General features: G+C 43.1%; 1 protein-coding gene across 1 annotated transcript in view; it reads left to right on the top strand.

Moving 5' to 3' along the window:
• Positions 1-21925, top strand: part of BZW2 (basic leucine zipper and W2 domains 2) — an 89033-nt gene that overhangs the window by 38950 nt on the left and 28158 nt on the right. Inside the window, exons 5-7 of the mRNA XM_075062385.1 lie at positions 2563-2739; positions 7500-7603; positions 11550-11615. Of these exons, the coding sequence (XP_074918486.1) occupies positions 2563-2739; positions 7500-7603; positions 11550-11615 (347 nt within the window). The remainder of the gene's footprint in view (positions 1-2562; positions 2740-7499; positions 7604-11549; positions 11616-21925) is intronic.

Consider the following 21925-nt stretch of genomic DNA (forward strand, 5'->3'; position numbering starts at 1 on the left):
ATATTTCACTAATGATGTGTATCACTCTTCAGGCAATTTTTTTTAAAAAAAAAATCCTCTTCCTACACACGTTAGATTGCAACAGAGGAGAAAATATTAGGACATTCCAGATGGGAAGAGGCTTGTAGGCAGGAAAAGTATCTGGGTTTAAAATAATTACAGAAAATATCAGTGGTGGTGGTGTTTGTGTTGCACTGTGATCCACAGCCCCCATAGTGCTAGACACGGTGAAGCCCTCCAAATTTAACACATTGAGTATTTTTAAACTTGCCTGTCTGAAAAATATAAAAATATCCATATGTTTAAAACTCTTAGGAGTACGGACTTTGTCTTCTTAACTGTCTGTAAAGCACCTAGCATGCTGTTGATATCGTGTGCATAATACATATTCTTGTGGTTCCCCAAGGAGGAATAGTTTGTACTTCCTTTGGTTGTTTGGTAGCATTCATGATTCTTCTCCTGGTATTGTGTTTCTTGTGCACAAATAAAAACATTTTGGGCATTAGTACACATTAAGGTGAAGTGATTGCTTTTTATAGTCCATGCTGAGAAGTACTCTAGGAGGCTCAAGATATCTGTGAATGAGCAGCATGACTGCTCAGAATGACTCTGCTACAGTTTTTCTCCATGGATTTTCCTGGAGCACTGACTTCCACACTGAGACCTCTCTTTTCTTTCCATTCCCTTTAATGCCTTGCCAAAATCCCCATTGCACTGAAACTCCCCACAGACATTGCAGAGTATTTTCATTACATGCCCCATAGCTCCTGGGACCTGCTCCAATAGGAGGTGTAGTTTGAATAGAGCTAGTTTAAGGGTGCAGTGGCAGAACCATTTGCTTGATCTAGGTTTTTAATAGCTCTTCATTTTTACTAGTAAATGAGAGGTTTATTCCTTCATGTGTATAGTCTATTATATTCTTAAGTAATTATTGCTGTTATGTGATCATATGACTTGGCACCAATATCTAAAACAGATGACAAAATGCTATGTAAAATTCATGGTTGTTTCTGTTTAAACACTCTCATGACTGGTCTATGCTGCACAGTAGGTTGGCGGATACACACTACAGCCTTGTCCCACTGATGTAAGTGCCTTACACCTCTCGTGGAGGTGGAGTTACGTCGGTGTAGTTAGGACGATGCAGTGTCTGTGTAGACACTGCATTCCTTACATTGACTGTTGCCTGTCTTGTCAATTCCAGGGCTCTGCTGGATCTCTGCTCCAAGCCATGCTGCCACCCAGGCTCCGAGCTTGGGCTGCTGCCCAAGCTCCCCTCTGGCTCCTCGCTTCCTGCCGGGACTACGGCAGCTCACCAGACTGTTGGTTCCCCAGCAGGAGCATGGCAGCTGACTGGACTTTGGGTGCAAATCTCCCTGCCGGAGGCGAGAAGCCAAGGGTGGCTGCCCTCTAGCTCTGGGCAGGGAGTGGGGAGGTGAGAAGCCTAGGGAGACAGCAGGGGTCCCAGCGGGAAGATGTGTGGAACTGAGAGCCCTGGCTCTCAGCCCCCCACACTCCCTCTCTTTGGTCAGTGGAAGTGCTCTGTGAGGACACACACCACTGACAGAAAGAGAATAGTGTGGACATCAGCTACTGTAGTAATTACTGCAGTGGCTGTAAATCAACCTAATCTAAGTCGATTTAAGAGTATAGTGTAGACATGCTCTCAGACATAAGCCATTCAAAGCACGCAAGTGTAAATCCTTGCTTTGCTGGGAGGTTTCAGGTGTACATGGCTCCCTATTAGCAGCTTGTTAGATTATCAAAGAAAGAAGAAGCAACAGGAGGTATATGTGTATGTGTCTAAGCTTAATCTAGATTTGCAAGTGCATCCATTATGACTAAGGACCTTGACTTAGAGATGCTGTCTGAAGGTCAAAGTGAGCATTTTAATCAAGGTTTTCTACCGGGGACTGAACTAGGTGATGCATCATTGACTGTCGCTCTTCTCTGTTTCAAGAGCTGCTGCTCTCTGTCAGTCTGGGGAACAATTGGTGATAACACCATGTAACGCCCTCACCCACACTCCTCCGTGCTGATAGAACATAGGAGTTTGTTGGCTGTTGTGATCTTTTCTCTTCGCCAAGATTTGCATACGTCAGTGCATGAATTAAGTTGCAGTTAAAATTCAAAGAAGAACATCAGAAAATGAAAGTTCCTGCCGCACTTTTAACTAGGCAGCTTTGCACAGCCTGTATTTTATCATCTAATTTAACAACATATATAGTAACGTATTGAGGAATGCATTTAATAAGAGAAATAGCAATAGAAAATTGTACATATATACAGCTTAATTTTGCATTAATGGATTTCTTCTATTTAATTTTCCCAAGGTAGATTGTGCATATTCCTTTTTAGTTTTTGAAAAAGAAGGGGGAGAGAAAAAAGTACAATTCCCAGAACTAACAAAAGCCAATTGATACTTGTGAAACAGGATAATCAGAATGGGAAATACATTATGCTCCTATACCACAGACATGTCAGTTGTTGTCTAATATGTAAATCTAAGCATATAGATGGCTGGTTTGACTTTTTTTTGTTTGTTTGTTTTTCCTTTCCTAGATGAAAAGGAGAAATTTGAACCCACAGTTTTCAGGGATACAATCATCCAAGGCCTCAATGAAGCTGGGAATGATCTGGAGGCTGTAGCCAAGTTTCTGGACTCAACAGGCTCAAGGCTAGATTATCGTCGCTATGCTGACACGCTGTTTGATATCCTTATAGCTGGCAGCATGTTAGGTAAACTTTGCACATCTTGTTGATGCTAGAAAATTTCTGTACATAACATTTTAGTGGAGGAATGTGGTTAAATAGTGTACACTTTTCTCCACAAAAGCTATTGACTCTGCCCTCAGTACTATCTATCTAGGTCCTTATTTAGTCTGCAATCAGATAGGTGGTGGTATTATTTATTATTGTGTTATGGTAGTGCCTAGGGACCCCATTCCTAGATGAGAATCCTACTGTGCAAACAAAAAATGGTCACTGCCCTGAGGTGCTTAGAATCCACATATAAGAGAGGCAACCGATGAATACAACAGACAGGCCAAATGTGTTGGCATGAACAGCACAGGAAGAGATGAAGACACACAGAACATGGTACAGGAGGAGAGGAAGACGCTAAGGTAGCTTTTTGTATGAAGTGAAGAGGAGAAAGCTGCTGTAATCAAAAGGAAGAATGATCATGATTTGGGCAAGGGCTTTTTGCAGTAAGAATCAAAGAAAGAAGAACTGTTGTTTTGTTAAGAGCTGTTTATGTAGAGGAGGAAGCAACAGGATTTGGCGACAGCCTGAATGTGGGAGGAGAATGCAACATAAAGGTAGTGAGCCTGGGTGATGTGGCAGACAGTGGAGTTGTCGGTGGGAACTAAGGGGGTTTGGAAGGAAAGTAAGATGAGTGTTTTATGGTGTTGAGTTTGAGATGGTAGCAAGTTGTAAAGATGTGATTGGGAGAAGGGTATCTGGAGATGCAAGACTGGACATATGAGGCAAGGTTACTGTTAGGTACATGTAAGAGTCTAAATTTAAAGATGATAACAATGGATCAGTGAAAGCAGGACTGGCTCTAGGCACCAGCAAAACAAATACATGCTTGAGGTGGCACATTTCCAGGGATGGCAACATAGAGCCAGCCCTGGGTAGGAGTTCTGTAGCAGAAGAAGCCCTGCATGTTAACCATCCAGCCAGCCAGCATCACAGTCCCTGCCATGATCACCATCGGGAAGTAAAGCATGCTGGTAAGCACAGAGGGCACAGGCACTCTGGCTCTGGTGGCCGCGGCAGCCCCCCCTCCCAGTCTGTGCACTCCGTCCTCTCCCCGGCACCATCCACCGGGGGAGGAGGCAGCTAGTCCCAGGCAGCAGTGGCAGTGGCACCTGGGTGCAGGCTGGAGCACATGGACAGCAAAGGAGGCTGGTTAGTTCCGGGCAGCGGCTCGGTTCATGCGTTAATGCCGGGCAGCTGCACGAGCATGGCCCTGGCACTAGCCCATGCCCATGGGCTGCTCCTGTCAGGCAGCTGCGTCCGAGCACAGGCTTGTGCACTGGGAGAGCAGGCGGCAGCTAGATCCAGGCAGCAGCGCCAGCTCCATCCAGGCACATGCAAGGGGAGGCGGGTCCCCTCCCTGGAGCAGCCCCTGGCCACTGGAGCAGGGATCCCAGCTGAGAAGCAGATCCAAGCGTTCCCCTCTCTAGTGGCTCTGGGGCCCCAGCGTTCGAGCAAAGCCCGCCCCCGGGCAGGTGCCTGATGCCTCTGTCCAGCACTATCCTCCACAGGAGGGAGGGGGGCTGGAATCCCAGTCACTCCAAGCCTACCAGCTCAGCCTGCATGAGCCCGACTCTGGGCAGGCAACACAGCCGCCGATCCTGGGCTGCCAAATCCGCCACGCTTTCCCTCCTTAGGATTTTGTGTCTTTGTTCAAACAGCTGGAGCAATAATTGCCCATGCTGAGCAGCTTTGTGCATAGCCCCTACCGCTGCCTCCTGCACTCTAGCTACTTGCTAGACTTGGCGGTGCAGAGCTGTCCTCCACGCCAGCGATGCCAGCCCATGAGAAACACACACACGCTGTCAGACTCCTCCTCATCTGCTTTAACCTCGCTTTCCAAATTGCTGCATAGGGATTCCAGGGAGTTCAGCAAAGGACACCCCCCCACCCCAAACCCTGCCCAAAACTTTGCCCTATTTCAGTTTGTTTGCAAGACAAGCACATTGATGCTGCCTCTTTAGTGCCAACGCTGGGTGCAGCTCGTGATCAGCAGGCAGTGGGCAGCTCCCTAGAGGACCCTCGAGGCAGTCCCTAGAGCACTCCAGTGGGCAGTGAGAGGGAGGGAGAGCCTCAGAGTGGACTGAAAGCTCCCCAGAGCCTATTTCACCACCAGGCTTATCGAATTTTAATTTAGTTAACAAGGTTGGTCTATAAGAGGCTGATCCCAAACCCACTGAAGTCAGCAGCCCTCTTTCCATTGTCTTTAGTGAGCCTCTGACCAGACCCTAAGCACACACTTTCTATGCTCTGCTTCTTATGTGAGAACAACTTCATTCCCAGGACAAATATTTAATGAGATGAGCATTAAGAATGTTTAAATTTCTAATAAATACTCAGAAACCACAATATATTTCTCCATAGTACTATAACAGCAGTACAGTGGTTAAATGCTTTTACTGTGTTCTTTAAATGCTTTATATGTATATGTCCTTCATATAAGCTGCTCCAGCACATGAATAGGATCTTACCTGAAAGAGGACAATGTATATTTAACTTTGGTAAAATAAAATAAATAAATACTCCATCCTTTGGGGAAATCACACTTACAATATAAATGGAAAAAGGAGTCTTATTTAAAAATGTAAGCATTTTAAAGATTAAACAAAAAATGGTAAATTCTTTTACAGATGTACCAATATGTTCTTCAAAAAGTTATGCTCTGAAATCAGAACTCCAAAAAATAAATACAGATAACAAGTAACTTTCAGGTTATGCCCCAAAAGGACAAAAGCCAGAGACTATAGTCAAAAAGCTCAAATGGTCTTTTACAAGGCCAAGCTGTTAACCTTAAATCCATTTTAAACTTACTTGGCTTTGTTACTATAAATCAATCAGTCTGACCTTATTTGTAAACCAGATTTGACAGTTATTTTTTCCCCTCTCCTGCCAGAGCAAAGGAACCTCCACAGATTTCGTGTGTGTTTTACCTTTTTTTCCTGTGCCATACTAACAAGAAGTACTCCCTACAGAAGGACTGGCTTAGCATAGCATGGAAATGTGCCACTGGAACAGCAATAGGGTTGGCAGATTCTGTCACTTTGGTAAAGAACATGCTGAATAGGAGAATATATTTACAAAATGGGGAAAATTATTCTTTCAAACACATATACAGCTTTGAGAAAAGTCAGATTCACTTATACTGAAAAGTTGGACTCAGAATGTAAATTATTCACAGTTAATTAGACCAAGACAAGCGTTTCTCAAATATTTCTCAATGCTTAAAATTAAATGAGTACACTAATAGGAAATTGTTTTATTTCACTAACTGCAAATTCTGTTTTCATTTTTTTAATTTTAAACAGTCAAAAAACAAAACAAAAAAAAACATTGCAAAGTGCAAATGTGTAAAAGCCAAAAAAAAGCGGAGGGGAGCCAATTTTTTTTTTGTTTGGGGCGGCAAAAAGCCTAGAGCCAGCCGTGAGTGAAAGGGACTAAAGGAAATCACCCAGAGAGCGAGGCGAATGCTCAGAGGATTACTGACTTACAGATTAGTTACTAGTATCTCAACAAGTGTATTTATAGCAGTGAATTTGAGTGTGCAGCAGTATTTTCCCTTTACTTTTCAGTTACTTTGGCTGCGGTTTCTAAAACAGTGGTGGGCAACCTGTGGTCCCTGTGGCCTGCCATTTCCCACAGCTCCCATTGGCCGGGAATGGTGAACTGCTGCCACTAAGAGGTTGCCCACCACTGTTCTAAAAGGAATAAGCTCTGATCCTATTTACATAGTTGCTGGATGGGCTATATAGAACCAGCCCACATCTACTTCAAAATATTTCAGCATAATGATACTGGATGAAAACTCTATTTTGTCACTAACTCCAACAGCCACTGAAGAACTGAGAGCAAATAATCTGCATTATTGACTGCAGAAGCACAGATTTTAGCCCTTGATGTACCAGGAAAACTTCCACTAATCCCCACCCATGCAATAGTTACAAAAGCAGCTTGAAATACAGCTGCATGATTCCTGGGATAAGGCTGGAAAATCAAACTTGAGACATTCGGAAATGCTGTCCCAACTTGTGAGTATCCTGAAGACCTGACAACACTGAGGATTTATAGATTACAAATGGAAAAGGAGTACAAACAAATGCAGACAGTCTGTTGAAAGGATGATCAATAGTAATGATGCAGAAGAGAGATGATGTTTAAGAAAAACAAACACAAATTGAACAAATTTGTTGAGGGAACATTGGTAGGCAGAAATAGTTTTCAATAAATAATCAGCTGCCTAGCACCTGTGTCTGAATTGCAACTCTGTGTTTTTCCATTTTATATTTAGTAGATTTTCCTGATGCATAATGGTCTATATTTTTAATATTAATTTTACCTGAGACACTCTTTTTTAGCATCTTTTGTGTTCAAATTCTGTTTGGGGTGCTTGATTACAAACCTGTATCAATAACTTTTTTCACACTGTAACTTTATCTAGTTATTTCCATTGTATGCTTTTTCCTCTAGAAAAAAGTTAGTTCTCCCCTCTGTTCCCTGAAACTCTGTGTTAATATATTGGCATAAAAATGGTAGAGGAGACAAAATGTTTGACCTTAATTCACTTGACTTCAATGGGGCTGTTCACATGCTGAATTGAGGCCTATTTTTTCTATTGCTTCTGATGCCCATTTTCATTCCACCTTGCACGAGTGATACTTAAGAGGTTATAAGCTTTAGTAAGTTTAGGGGGGCTTATTTGAATGGTGCATCTTTATTGTGCTTTTTCTCTTTCTTTTTAGCCCCTGGAGGGACACGCATAGATGACAATGACAAGACCAAGATGACCAGCCACTGTGTATTTTCTGCAGATGAACATCATGACACTATCCGAAACTATGCTCAGGTTAGGGTAGGAAGGGAAACCCATTATTGACAGGCCACTGTAGTCTGTTTATAAGTCATTAGAAAAGATGATAACAATAAATCTGCAGATTGATCTTGCAGTAGACTAATTCAAGGCAGTTAAGTAGTATAGTTGTACTAATCCGCCTTTGTCCCCTCTAACCTATAAACATTAGATAAGAAAAAGGATTTCTAGAATTATCTGGTCACAGTTCCTTTAAAAGACAATTATAGGGCTGTCATACATTTATCTTTGATCCTATTTCTTGTGAGGTTTATCAATCATTTTCTATTCTTCTCTTTAGTTTAGGCTGTCCTTTTCTATATACAGAGTTATTTTATAAAAAGTTTTAGCAAGTTTACTCTTATGTAACATCTGTTAATTAAATATAATGACTGAAAAATTTAAAGCCTAATCCTACAACTCTTCTTCATGCAAGTAATCGGGATTTGCACAAATAGTCCAGTTGACGTCAGTGTTCCTCTACAAGTGATGAAAAAGGTTATTCACAAGAGTAAGAGTTTGAAGGACTGGAAAAATAGGCCTATGTGAAATAAATATAAATAAGCAATGAAACTTAAAATATTATGCAAGAATATCTCAAATCTTGTAACTCCTTAGTGGAGTATAACAAATAATAACAATGAGTAATAGCAGTGCATCATAATCTGTAATATTCTAATAAGGATGAATATTGTCATCACAGAAAAATATGAGCCACCCTATAATTATGCATATAAGTAAAACTAAATTTAAAAAAACAAAATCTCATTAGTGTGTGTCCAGGTATAATAAATAACAATAAATCTGTTATTTTGTAAATAGTATCTGTGTAACTAATGATTATTGTAACACTGGATACAGTACATGAAAGAATAAGAACCACTATCACTGCCGATATGTTGAGGTGATGTACAGACCCTCGCAAGACTCATACAAAGGGCACTAGCATCAAAAATTGTTTCAATAGAGTATGTTGGCTGAGAAGTGCGAGGCTACTTTAAAAATCCACCTGGAGGAGTGAAATTATTTTGTGTAGCAAGCAAAGCCACTCTACCCCATGAAGAATATGCCTCTCTTTTTAAGAACATCTTTATTCATAATATTAATCATACAAAATTATTGCTTTTGGTTTTTCAGCTTGGATAGGTTTTAAAGTTGTCTGGTCATGACAACTGGAAATATAAATCTGAGGGAGAGAAATTTAGCTTTGCAATTGAATCTGCATTTAAGTGTAGAGGCAAGAAGTTTGAGAGACTAGAAATGCAGCACAGTGGAAGTAGTTATACCAAAAGTCAGCAAAACAAATCAGTATTTTGTAGTTAATAGCTGAATTGATGATTCCATTACTGACTCTGCCAACTAACAGGAAACAGAGGTTTGACTCTAGCATGAAGAAGTGAAATTAAAGCTAAAATAACTATTAAAGTAACACTCAGAGTCTGCTTTAATCCTGCAGACCAGTCTTATGTCAGTGCATACTTGAAAATTCTTAAATGTGCCAGTGATGCCACTACTTGCATGGCACTTTGCTGCTCTGTGTAGACAAGCCCTGTGTGCACAGCAGGGGTATGATTTCTAAAGCGCACTAACATATTGCACATTAGCTAGTCCTTGTAGATGCTATCATTGCACATTAAGATTATATCTACTCTAGAATAAAAGTCGTGCAGAACGACTGCAGCTGGCCCAGGTCAACTGATTGACTTGGGCTCACGAGGTGGAAGGGAAGGGTCCCAGAGCTCTGACTGGAGCCTGAGCCCGAACATCTACATTGCAATTAAACCGCACCTTAGCCCGAACCAGAGTCAGCTGCCACAGGTGAGCTACAAGTGCCTAATTCCAGTGCAAACATGCCCTAAGTATCCCAAAGCACTTCTCCACATTACAAATTGTGTCATAATATGTAATATTTTCTGAGTTTTTTAAAAGACAAAGGCTTAAAAACCCTACCTCAGGGGTCGTCAGCCTTTCAGAAGTGGTGTGCCGAGTCTTCATTTATTCACTCTAATTTAAGGTTTCACGTGCCAATAATACAATTTAACGTTTTTAGGTCTCTTTCTATAAGTCTATAATATATAACTAAACTATTGTTGTATGTAAAGTAAATAAGGTTTTTAAAATGTTTAAGAAGCTTCATTTAAAATTAAATTAAAATGCAGAGCCCCCTGAACCGGTGGACAAGACCTGGGTAGTGTGTCACTCAAAATGAGCTTGTGTGCTGCCTTTGGCGCGCGTGCCATAGGTTGCCTACCCCTGCCCTAGCTCATAATTTTCATTCTCTTTCTTTCTACATCTTAATTAACTATAAATTTCCATATTTCATCCTTTATTTCATTTTCTGCTGCTCTGCAACAAGAGTGCCAGTCAGAGGCTCTTGACAGCCTCTTAAAAATATATTATCGGAATAAAAAGATTCTGTCATTTACCCTCAGGTCACAATAACCTGGCAACAACAATAACAAAATTAAATTATATTTATTGTAAAACAGCTCCCCATCCCAGCTGAATCCCACGTCAGTCACAAGCCTGGTGCTGGCTCTGCACAGTGGTGAGAGCACTGATTTTCAGCCTCTCTCCTCTCAACACCAACACACTCAGGCTACTACAGCTACAGTAGTAGTATGTTATCCTCTACCTTTTACCAGTGCTGCAGTCAGATGGAGAGGACAGGGAACAAAGGATGAAGAGACAGAACAGGGACATATGATAGGCAGGCAATTATGGGAGGGGAAGAGAAGGAAACAGACAAGTGGAGGACAGACATGAATGGAAGGCAGAAGTTGATTTGAGGGGAAAAGATCAGAGTATCTTGCGGGAAGAGGAGAGAATTGGGGAGCCGCTAGTGGGAGGAGACCTTTGTCCCCTCAGGAGAGAATTGAGGAGCCTCTAGTAGGAGGAGACCTATGTCTCCTCAGGAGAGAACAGGGAAAGGCCCACTGCTGTCTCTTGCGAGCCATCCACTACCCCTATAAGAAGAAAAAACACTCTGAGAAGAGAAGGGAGATGTTCCTGAAGATGCCAATGTGGGGAGAAGGGGAAACCTCTAATGCTTATTCTCTGAATGTACCAGAAAAGGATATGTATGCATACACATAGAGACATGGGAAGAACCTGCTGAGGAGTGGAGGGGATTTTCCGTGGGGAGGGAGAAATGCAAAGCTTTTTATGAAAAATCCAAAACTTTTGAGGCCCTGAATTAAGATACTCCTATTAAAATAATCTGAATGTACCTGTTACACTTCGGTAGAATTGACTGTTGGTTTTTTGCAGTGTTGTCCCTGAAAAGATTTTTAAAATAACTTTGCTAGCACTGTAAAGTATTCTCCCTCTGATCATAAAGCATTTTATGATACTTTGGTAAAGGTCTTTGTTAATAAGCCTGCATCTACTAAAGGTATTTAGCCCTAACATCATGGCATTACAGGCCCCTCTCAGTTTGTTCAATCCCCCAGCCTTCCAAGGCAGCTATGTTGTTAGAGGATGTATGCAAAGTGGGGATATCGCCATTGTTTCACTCCTGCAACTGGAGCTATGAATGGGGTAAAAAAGGGAAGTAGGGGCACTGGAGAGAGAGAAGAGAGGGGAGCAGGAGTGAGAAGTTGAGAATCAGAACATTTGTCATGGTAGCTTGTGAGACAAGGGATTGCTGCACAAATGCGCACAGCACCTGTTGTACTGGGTAGCTGCTACTTTCCTGGAAACACTGTGTATTTGGTCATATCTAAAACAAAATCATATAATAGGACATAAAAGCATAAGAAGCCACTAATCCCTACTTCTTTCTCCTCAGAGCTGGAATAAGTCGTCGTCTTTAAAAAAAAATCTGTATTCCAGTGGTTATCACAGATAAGTTATGGGTGTTCTTTACTGACTTACAGGAAACAGTGCTAGTTCCTCGCCCCCTACCTGTAAAATATGATGACTTAATCTGTTTTGTATTTAGGTCTTCAATAAACTAATCAGGAGATATAAATATTTGGAAAAGGCATTTGAAGAGGAAATCAAAAAGGTAATGGTGCCAGTATCTCTCTGGGCTTAATATCACCTACCCTCTGTCCAAAGTAACTGCATATTCTTACATGCTGCTGTTGTTGTTGTTGTCTTGATTTAACTTGACTGGGTCAGAGAGTGCAAATTGCAATTCTCATAAGTGGTAGCTTTAATTTGTCATTGAGGCTCTATAAGAGCACTGCTTGTGGAGATTGTCCAGGATACATGCTGAGTCAGTGCATCCTTCGCTCCCCAGACTACCCCGACCCCCACTTTCTCATCTCAGCATGTGGTGCTGTGATGGCTATGGAACCACCTGGAGAGCACTCATTGGGATGAATTTCACCACCAAGGATCTATATCAACAGAACCTAGAGTTGTCTCAAACTCCTAGCATATATTTTCTGTATAGCGAATGCAAATCTACCATGCATTGAAGTAAGATTGCTTGTATGAGTCGTGACTAGTCTGGTGTGTATAGGTTGCAGAATGAGCCCTAAACCAAGTTTTAGGTGTTTAGGGGTTTTGAATGCATTTCTGTGACGTGGTAAGAGCAAGTATCACGACGACAGAGTTGTTATTATATTTGCTTACTTTAGATTTCAGTGAATGTGGTGGCTGTGTTTTGAATTGTGGCATTTACTGAATTACATGGAAACCTGAAGAAATCTGTGAAGAAATGTTTGGATTTATTAATTCTGGCCAGAATTAATATATAAAATATATTGTAGGTTAGTGGTTGGAATAATAAAACTGTGGTCAGTGTTGATGTGTGTATAACCGTTCCTGTGGTTAAAATACCTCCATTTAATAAAAATGAGCAAGAATATGGAATACTATTCCAAATATTAAATATTATGCAAAGAAAAAGTGAGGAAGTGTCTTTCCGATGTCAAAATGACCCCCTTTTACAAATATAGTGGCTTAGGGATATTGGCTCTTATTTGCGCATTCTTGCTAGTTCACAAGGCTATTTTTATAGTTGTGGTCCATATACCTTTTAACTGATGCTGATAGCTTAGTGCATCACTCATTGTAGAACTAAATTTACCTCTCTTCCCCACACAAATCTGACATTCTTGCTGTTAATTATTATAATCATTGACGTAAGAAATGTTGACTCATTGCATTCAAATTACAGAAAGTGTTCTGCATATTTAACAAAGGAATATCATGTCAATTCAAACTGCCTGTTCTTTTTAACTTGCTTTGTAATTTGCTTCACTTTGAGTTTTGTGCATTTTTAAGAGAGCATATTCCACAATTGGGCCACTTACAGATTATGGTCAATACAAAGTCGTTTTATCAATCCATTAGCCCATTTTCTTTAATCATCAGTTCAAATCAGTAGTGACAAAGTAGCTACCTAAAATGGATTGCTGGTGTTCTAGCACATGTGAACTGGTACCAATCCCATCTCCAGCGGCAAGTAACTCAGCTAAAATAAGAATGATAGTTGCCACTAATAGTCACCCTTATCAGCAATGTCAGCAGAGACTCCAGCGCTTAACTGGGTGTGGAAATGTTATTCTTACCATTCATGGTGGTTGTTTGATATTAGGATTGAAGCATGTTGTCAAAGCCCTGGTGGAAATCTTGCACTGCTGCTCCCTAAATTTGTGTATTACTGGAGGATATTAGTCTCTGGGACTGCAAATCTGGCTATTTTTGCTTACCCCAATTAACAAATAAGACTTACTTTTCAGCTGTACCCAATGATGAGCTGCCAAAATCTTAACAACCAGTTCCCTATAAAAAGTTCTGATTTAAGGGATGTGCCACAGTATGTATTTTTTGTACCAATAGAGTTACCATACATCCGTATTTTCCTGGGAGGAATTTTTTAAAATGTAAAAATTCCTCGTAGACGACGATTTAAAAACCAAAAAGCCTGACATGTCTGGGAAAATACAGACGTATGTTAACCTTATCTAAAGTTCTTTTTAGGAAAGATGGGCCTGAACTAAAAATGAGCTCCATTTCACATATGTGGGTCCCTGCCACTCCCTGGGTGACCAGATGTCCCGATTTTATAGGGACAGTCCCAATTTTGGGTTTTTTTTCTTATATAGGCTCCTATTACTCCCCACCCTCAATCCTGATTTTTCACACTTGCTGTCTGGTCACCCTAGGGTGTGCACGTGTGGGTCCCAGCTGCTCCCTGCCCCCCTCATTGAAGCAGGTGTTCAGGATTACTGCCCTAGGAACTGCAGGGCACCAGTGGATGTGGGGCCAGCTGCAGACAAGGGCGTGGGGCAGGGCTAGCTGGAGGCGGGGGGGCAAGGCTGGCTGTGGGCAGGGCAGGGGGTACGGAGCTGGCTGGAGACAGGAGGGTGTGGGGTTGGCTGGAGGCAAGGAGGTGCAGAGTTGGCTGGAGACGGGGTATGTGGGGCTGGCTAGAGGTAGGGCAGGGGCTGACTGGAGGTAGGGGCTGGCTGCAGACAGAGCAGGGGTGCGAGGCTGGCTGGCTTCGGGCAGGGCCACAGGGGGGTGCAGCAATGGTTGGCAGGGCTGGAGACAGAGGAGTGCGGGGCTGGCTGGCTTCGGGCAGGGGGTGTGGGGCTGGCTGCAGGCAGGGCAGGAGGTGCGGGGCTGGCTGCAGAGAGGGGGTATGGGGCTGGTGTTGGCAGGGCAGGGGGTATGGCAAGGGCTGGCTGCGGGCTGGGGTGCGGGGCTGTCTGGAGACGGAGTTGTGGGGCTGGCTGGCTTTGGGTAGGGCTGCAGGGGAGTATGGCAGGGGTTGGCTGAGACAGAGGAGTGCAGGACTGGCTGGCTGCAGGCAGGAGTGTGTGGCAAGGGCTGGCTGCAGGCAGGGCAGGGGGTGCGGGGCTGGCTGCAGGCAGGAGGTGCGGGGCTGGTGCGGGCATAGGGTGACCAGACGTCCCAATATTAGGGATTTGTCCCACGTCCCGACCTTACCTTGGTCAGGACGCACTTTGTCCCGATATCGAGGGGACTGCGGCAAACCGGCGCTGTTGGTGCCACTGACCTCTCCTCCTGGGAGGCCCTGGGGCAGCGCAGCTGAGCTCCTGGCACGGCGACACCAGCCCGCCAGCCAGCAGGACTCTGCAGAGTGCAACTCTGCCCCAGCCACACAGAGGGGGTAAGAGGTCTCTGCTCTGCTGCGTGCTGCAGCGAGGTGGGGCTTGTAGACGCATGGAGCGGGCGCCAGCAGAAAAGAGCCCCCCCATCCCACCTTCAACCTGACCCATGCGACCCTAGGAGTCAGAGGGACCTGTGCTTCCTGGGAGCCGCTCCAGGTAAAGCACTGCTGGGACTCACCCGGCTGGCCCCCTCTGGCAGATCCCTCTGGGGGGGCTCCTGGCCAAGCAGGTGTGAAACACAGCAGCCAAAGGGAGGGACTCCCGGGGGGGAGGGTTTGGGGCGGAGAAGGGAGCGGGATGGGCTTGGGGAGGGGAGGGGCAGGGAGACCAGCACACCAAGCCACGTCCCTTTCTCCCTGTCTGCAACAGATTTGAGTTTATCTTTATAGTAAGGAGCAAGTCACACCAAGTCCAATTCAATCTGCAGCGAGCACAACTCCTGAGTAAGAACATGAAAAAATTTATATCATCACTTCTTGGAGTAGTACTATGCTATGAAGTTTTACTGTGCCCTTATGAAAATGTCTATTTGAATCTGTCTCTTGAACTGAAATATTGCACTACTGCGTATGCTACATTTCTGAGCTTGAAATAAAACCATGATAAATTTTCCCTTTTAAAGGAAAACTAGAGTGATTAGTTCCAACACCTTGGATAGCTATATAAATATTTATTAGACAAGAATATATCAAAATTACTTTTCTTCAGAAATAACTACCATTTGTTCCTTGGCTTTATAGCTCTGATATTAATGACACCTAAAAAGATTGAATAAAACACTTTTCTTCCGGACTGGTTTTGAAGAATTCTGAATGCAAAATGTTGGTCACTTTGTGGCTAGGTGGATTCTTCCAGGTTTTAGGAATCCTCTCAAATACCCCATGGCCAAAAAAGTCACCCAAGTAGTAGTATGTTGATGCAGTCTCTGGAGTCTAGCAATATTTTTGTTTCACCTCAGAAATAAAGTACAAAAATACATCAGATTTTTACAGTAAATGTTTTGTAAAAGATTTCATGTAGATATTTTTTTTTAAAATATGTATAAAAAGTTAAGTGGCGTAACATTCATCAAATTGTATTTAAGTATTTTTAAGATCACCTAACCATCATGGTGCAATGCTTACCATTTTGGCTCTCCTAGGTTGAGAATCTCCCTTCACATACATAGTTAACTTTATAAATATATTTAAAAACACTTGGATTATAAGAAAGAGAATAAAATCCCTCACCCAATTCTCTTTGATTAAACCTTAATCTCCAACATATTTCCCTTATGTATTGGAACAGTAATAATGGTTTGCACCACTATATGTCCAGACAGTTACATCACACTCATCACTATATCTTTAAATATGTATAGCATTTTTCTTTAAAGAATCTCAAAACATTTTACAAGGTTTATATCCTCACAATACACCTGAGAAGTAGCTAAGCATTATAGATCCAGTATCCCAAGCACAAAGGGGCTAGTTAAAGAGACTGTATTATTGCTGTATTACAAAGAATAAATCATAATTATATAGATGAGGAAAGGTAAAGTAATTTCTCCAAGACCACATAATAAATCAACGGCAAAGCCAGAAATGGATTTGAGGAGCCCTGATTCAAATTTCCCTTTTCTAACCACAACAGCCACTATTGGGGGTGAGGGTTTGCCTTATGCTTTCACTTAGAGCTTGTGAAAACAAAATGAACCAATTCTGAAGGAAAGGAGGCACCTGCCTCTGCACATGCTGATTATACACTGGGCAGGCTGGAACTGAGCACTGCTAGGCTGCTGCCCTGTTCACTTACCCACATCAGCAAGCAGAGATTGCACCTGGCAGCGTACATCTGCTTAATGTACAATCGGGACACCATTCTCCTGATATTCAGGTAAAATTTTGCATTTGATACTGAAATAGAAAATTAATTGACTGGGAATGTCCCATTAAACTCGACTGTGATCGATTATCTACTGGCATTTTTGTTTTTTCAGATTGTTTTCCAGTGTAATGCAAATTTACGGTAGTTTACAGTTCTGAACCACAGTGCATACCGTAGGACAAACTACAGTGGGCACGTAATAACACGTAAGAAGCACAGAGACTGCACAGTTGTTTTCAGTGGCTAGCTATCTAGCTAACAATCTTCAGCTGAAAACCCCACCTGAAATGGCAGTGGCATGGGAGGAGTCTACTACCAAAAAACAAAAATGAGAATGCAGATACAGGACAGAATGAGAAGCCACTTACACCTGGATTCGGAAATCCTATGAGTGTGATTCAAAAGCTTTTTGTAAAGCATGCAGGAAGGAATTTACCATTTGCCATGGCGGTGAGTCTGATGTTAAGTATCACGCTGAATCAAAAAATCATGGACAAAACACCCAGGCTCACAAGAGCAATACCCTGGTCTCACATTTTTTCAGCAAGCCAGATGACTCCTTCAATAACAAGGTTATCGCTGCTGAGCTAACTCAAGTTTACCACACAGTAGTCCATCAACACTCCTATTGCTCATGTGACTGTGAACTTAAACTGGCACCTATCTTCTATTCAGATTCAACAATTGCAAAGCACGTCAGCTGTGGCCAGACTAAAGCAGAGGCATAGATCAAAAATGTGCTGTCACCACTCTCAACAGAATTTTTAAAAGACCTCAGCAAGGCAGATGATCCCTATTTCTCAGTTGCCACAGATGCATCTAACAAGGGCAATGTGAAAACTTTCCCCTTATCACTGAGATACTGGACACCTGAACATGGGGTCCAAGATAAACTGTTAGACTTCTATGAGCAAAGCGAAGAGACCGCAGAGGCAATAAGCAACACGTTACTTGAAAAACTTGCAGCGCACAAACTAGACCTAAACAAAGTGTCTTCCTACTGTGCTGATAATGCAAACGTGAATTATGGAAAGCGACAATCAGTGCACCAGAATTTAAAAAAACAAAATAAAAATATCGTGCCAGCAAACTGCCCTGCCCAAGTTGTGCACAACGCCGTCAGATATGGTAGCCATACACTACAAATTGACATTGAGACTCTGGTGATTAAGATGTTCAATCATTTCAGCAGTTCTGCTAAGAGAGTAGCAGCACTGAAGGATGTGTTTGACTTTGTGGATATGGAGTATGCCACTTTACTGCGCCATGTTCCGACGCGCTGGTTGAGTCTTTTCCCAGCTGTAATAAGGCTTGTAAATATGTGGCAGGCTGTTAAGTTCTACTTTGTTTCTCTGGGCGGTGAGAAGTGTCCAACATTTCTATGGATGCTGTTCTCAGACAGGGAAAATGGTGAACAAGGTGAGGGGCCTAGCAAAGTTGAGGTTCATCTGTTTTTCCTCCAGAATGTCCTGAAAATCTTCAATGATACTGTTCTCTGTTTGGAAAATGAGAGTATGACAGCACGTGAACTATATGCCATAATGAATACTCTGAGAATTAAACTTCAGCAACAGACAAATGACAGGTATTCATGGGGAGGGTGCCTCGGAGCAGTCCAGACAGCAGGACGCAGCCCAGGCCCAGCAGAGCAGCCAGGGACCCATCAGGCAGCAGCAGGAACCCCAGGGCCAGGGGTCGGGGGAGTAGCAGCAGCAACAGGGCCAGGCGGTGGCCCATATGGCTCCCACAGTGCAGCACCCCCAGCAGCCGGAGTAGGAATTACATCACTTCCCCTCCAGAGCCAATCAAAGCCGCAGTGCCCCCTCCTTGCAGGGAAGTAGGTTAACAACTGGTTCTAAAACCGCTTCAGAATTTAACTGGTTCGCGTGAACCAGTGCGAATCGGCTCCAGCTTACCACTGGCCGTACCTCCGCAGGCTATGGTCTTCTCAGTTCTCACAGTTTAATCAGATATCAGGCTGGGGGTAGATTAGTACTTGGATGAAAGATCTCAAGAGCCTACTCTGGTGCTGCACAGTTAATAAGCTATAAGCCAGGGTGGGCAAACTTTTTGGGCTGCGGGCCACATCGGGGTTCCGAAACTGTATGGAGGGCTGGGTAGGGAAGGCTGTATCTCCCCAAACAGCCTGGCCCCTGCCCCCTATCCGCCCCATCCCACTTCTCACCTCCTGACTGCCCCCCTCAGAACCCCCGACCCATCCAATCCCCCCTGCTCCTTGTTCCCTGAGGTAGATACCAACTTCCACTGTTCCCGGTGGGTGCTCAACTCCCCCCAACTTCCGCATCGCCCTCACCCCACCCCTAAGTCCCCGCCCCTGCCCCGCCTCTTCTCCACCTCCTCCCCTGAGTGTGCTGCATCCCTGCTCCTCCCCATCCCTCCTGGAAAGTCCTAAGGCGCTGTTTGGGAAGCGCTGGGAGGTAGGCGAAGGAGCAGGGATATGGCGCACTCCAGGGAGGAGGAGCAGGTGGGCAGGGGAGCTTGGCTGTCATTGGTTGCAGAGCACCCACTAATTTTTCTCCGTAGGTGCTCCAGCTCCAGAGCACCCATGGAGTCAGTGCCTGACTGTCCCCTCCCAGGATCCCACTCCCTGTCCAACACTCCCTGCTCCCTGTCCCCCACTTGGTTATTTTTTATGCACCTACGCTGCAAGTAGGCACCATCCAACCCATAGAGTAATTCAGTTTAAGGGCCATTGTGGTAGTAGGAAGACATGAGAAATGGTGCCTTGATGATACCTTAAGAAATGGTTTGTGACTGTGCCAGCAGTGAAGTTGATAATCTGGCAGTTACATCATCCAATTGAGAGTGTTCAGGTAGTGCTGGTGGAAAGTTCCACTAAGGTAAGAGACAGACATGCTGAACATCAGGGCCAGACCAGCAGTCTCACTTTACTCAAGCAGGTGGTATTTGGGGAATTTTTTAATTTTTTTTTTTAAGGTGAGATTGTCTCAGGTGGCAATTTGCACTGTAGTGCTTGCTTTCACTGGGTCATATTTTATTCCTTCCTGTTCATAATTATTACAAAAGATCATTGATACTCCTGTGAACCTTGAGAAGCATTTCCCTTTCATGTCTGCTTTTAGCTTTCAAATCTTATTGTAAAAGAAGTGAGACTTAAAAAATAGGATTTTTTTTATACGGACTTCCTCCCAATTGCGTAAGTATGCCACAGATTTCAGTAGCAATTTCCCTCTGATGAGCAATTTTTAATCTAGATTTATTTCATGCAAGGAATTTCAAAAATTGTTGGAAAGCATGTCCTTGCACAGTGACGAAATTTGCTAACTCTCTACTATTAAAATTATCAGTTAAAGTTCATGCCAATAGTTCACAGATGCTATATGTAAATAGGCAGCATGGTAAATTGTCACAGCCCAAATAAGAGAGACAAGGTGGATGAGGTAATAGCATTTATTGGACCAGCTTCTGTTGGTGAGAGAGACACACTCTTGAGCTTCCTCAGAGCTCTTCCCAGGTCTGGAAGGTACTCTGTTCCACCTTGTATTTAGCCTGTGACACTTAGATTGTTTAGCATAAATAGTTAACACATATTTCAAAGGACCATTCAAGGTGAGGTGGGCCTTAACATCCCTCCAGTCATGGAAGCGGCGCGGGGGGCGGAGGGGGGGGGACAGGAGGGAAGAAGGCAGGGGAGGAAGAGTGGGATTGTTGTGGGTTACAGATTGTTGTAATAAGCCATAAATCCAGTGTTTCTATTCAGTCCATGATTTTTAGAGTCTAGCAAAGTTATGAATTTAAGCTCCCAGAGACGTATTTTGAAAATGTTGTGCAGGTTTCCTTTGAGGATGGGGACTGATAGGTCTGCTATAGAATGATTGCTTTGTGAAAAATGTTCATCCACAGCTTGTGGTGTTTTTTGTCTTTTATCATTTTATTATATTATCATAGTTGTTGTTCAGGCATTTAGTGCACTGTATGAGGCACACCACATGTTGTGATAGGCATGTGTAGGACCCACAGATCTTGAAAGGTGTATTGTGAGAGGTGTTGATCATTATAGTGATGGAGATATGTCTGCGAGTTTTGCATCTGTTGTTCTGGCAGGTCTGGCATTGCTTGAGTTAGTGTGTCCTAGTCTGTGGGGAGCTTGCTTCTGATGAACTTGGAGAGGTGGAGAGTTGTTTGAAGGCCAGAAGAGGGGGTTCAGCAAATATTTCTTTCAGGATGGGGTCCCCATCAAGTATGGGTTGTAGTTGTTTGATGATACCCTGTATGGGTTCCAGTGTGGGATGGTAGATAACTAAGGGTGTGCAGTCAGAGGAGTTTTATTTCTGTATTGAAGTAGGTTTTCTCAGAGTATTTGGATGGCCTGTTCCATGATGTGATCTACTTCTCTGGTGGAGTGTCCTTGTTTGGTGAAGGTGGTTCTGAGTGCTTTAAAGTGTATATCCCAGACTTCCTCTTCAAAGCATATTATGTGGTATCTGAGGGCCCGGCTGTAGATAACAGATTTATTTGCGTGTTGGGGTAGTTACTAGATCTATGAAGGTAGGTGTGGTGATCCATGAGTTTCTTGTGTATAGGTGTCTATAGGATTCCATTATTGAAGCTGATCATGGCATCCAGGAAGTTGATGCTAGTGTGGGAGTGTTCCATAGAGAGTTTAATGGACAGGTGATGGTTGTTGAAGTTGCGGTATAAGCCTAAGTTTATTTACTACAATTAAGATAATGCCTAGGAATCTGAGGAATCCTAAGAAAGTACTTGGGGCCAAATCCTGCTCACCTTACTCATATAGGTATTCCTATAGAAATCAGCAGGACAACTCATGTATAAAACAAACAGGATTAGCCCCATATACATGTGCATGCATTAGCCTGATGTTCTTGTGTCTATCAGTAAAACATAATCATATATATAATATATACAGTAGATATAAATGGTTCAGCCTTGCAGCATTCTACTTGTTGGCTATCTTACTTACCTTTTTTCAAGGCTAAGGAACTATATTTTTCTCCATTATAAACATCATTCTAAAGGGCAGATGTGTAGATTTTTGTACCTGCACTGGTAAATGTTAATGAGGCGTACAGGAGTATGTGCAAGTAGTGAGATATGGTACAAGGAACTTTGGTCATTTTTCCTCTTTCCCTCATGAAAGTAATTGCTTGAAACTATGTAGAAGGAGACCAGAAAGGTGGCTTGCTGAGAGATCAAATATGGATTAGGCTTAAGATGCTGTGCAGAACAGAACTGACACAATCATGGGATATTGTAAGAACCTCGCTGTGCTTCTCTGTGGATATGTAAAGTGCTTTATTTTGCAATGCTGACAAGTATTTTTAAAACAATTGTGTGAATTTTAAAGCAGTAACAC

The sequence above is a fragment of the Chelonoidis abingdonii genome, chromosome 2 (assembly GCF_003597395.2).
Source record: "Chelonoidis abingdonii isolate Lonesome George chromosome 2, CheloAbing_2.0, whole genome shotgun sequence".
NCBI classification, from domain to species: Eukaryota; Metazoa; Chordata; order Testudines; family Testudinidae; genus Chelonoidis; species Chelonoidis abingdonii.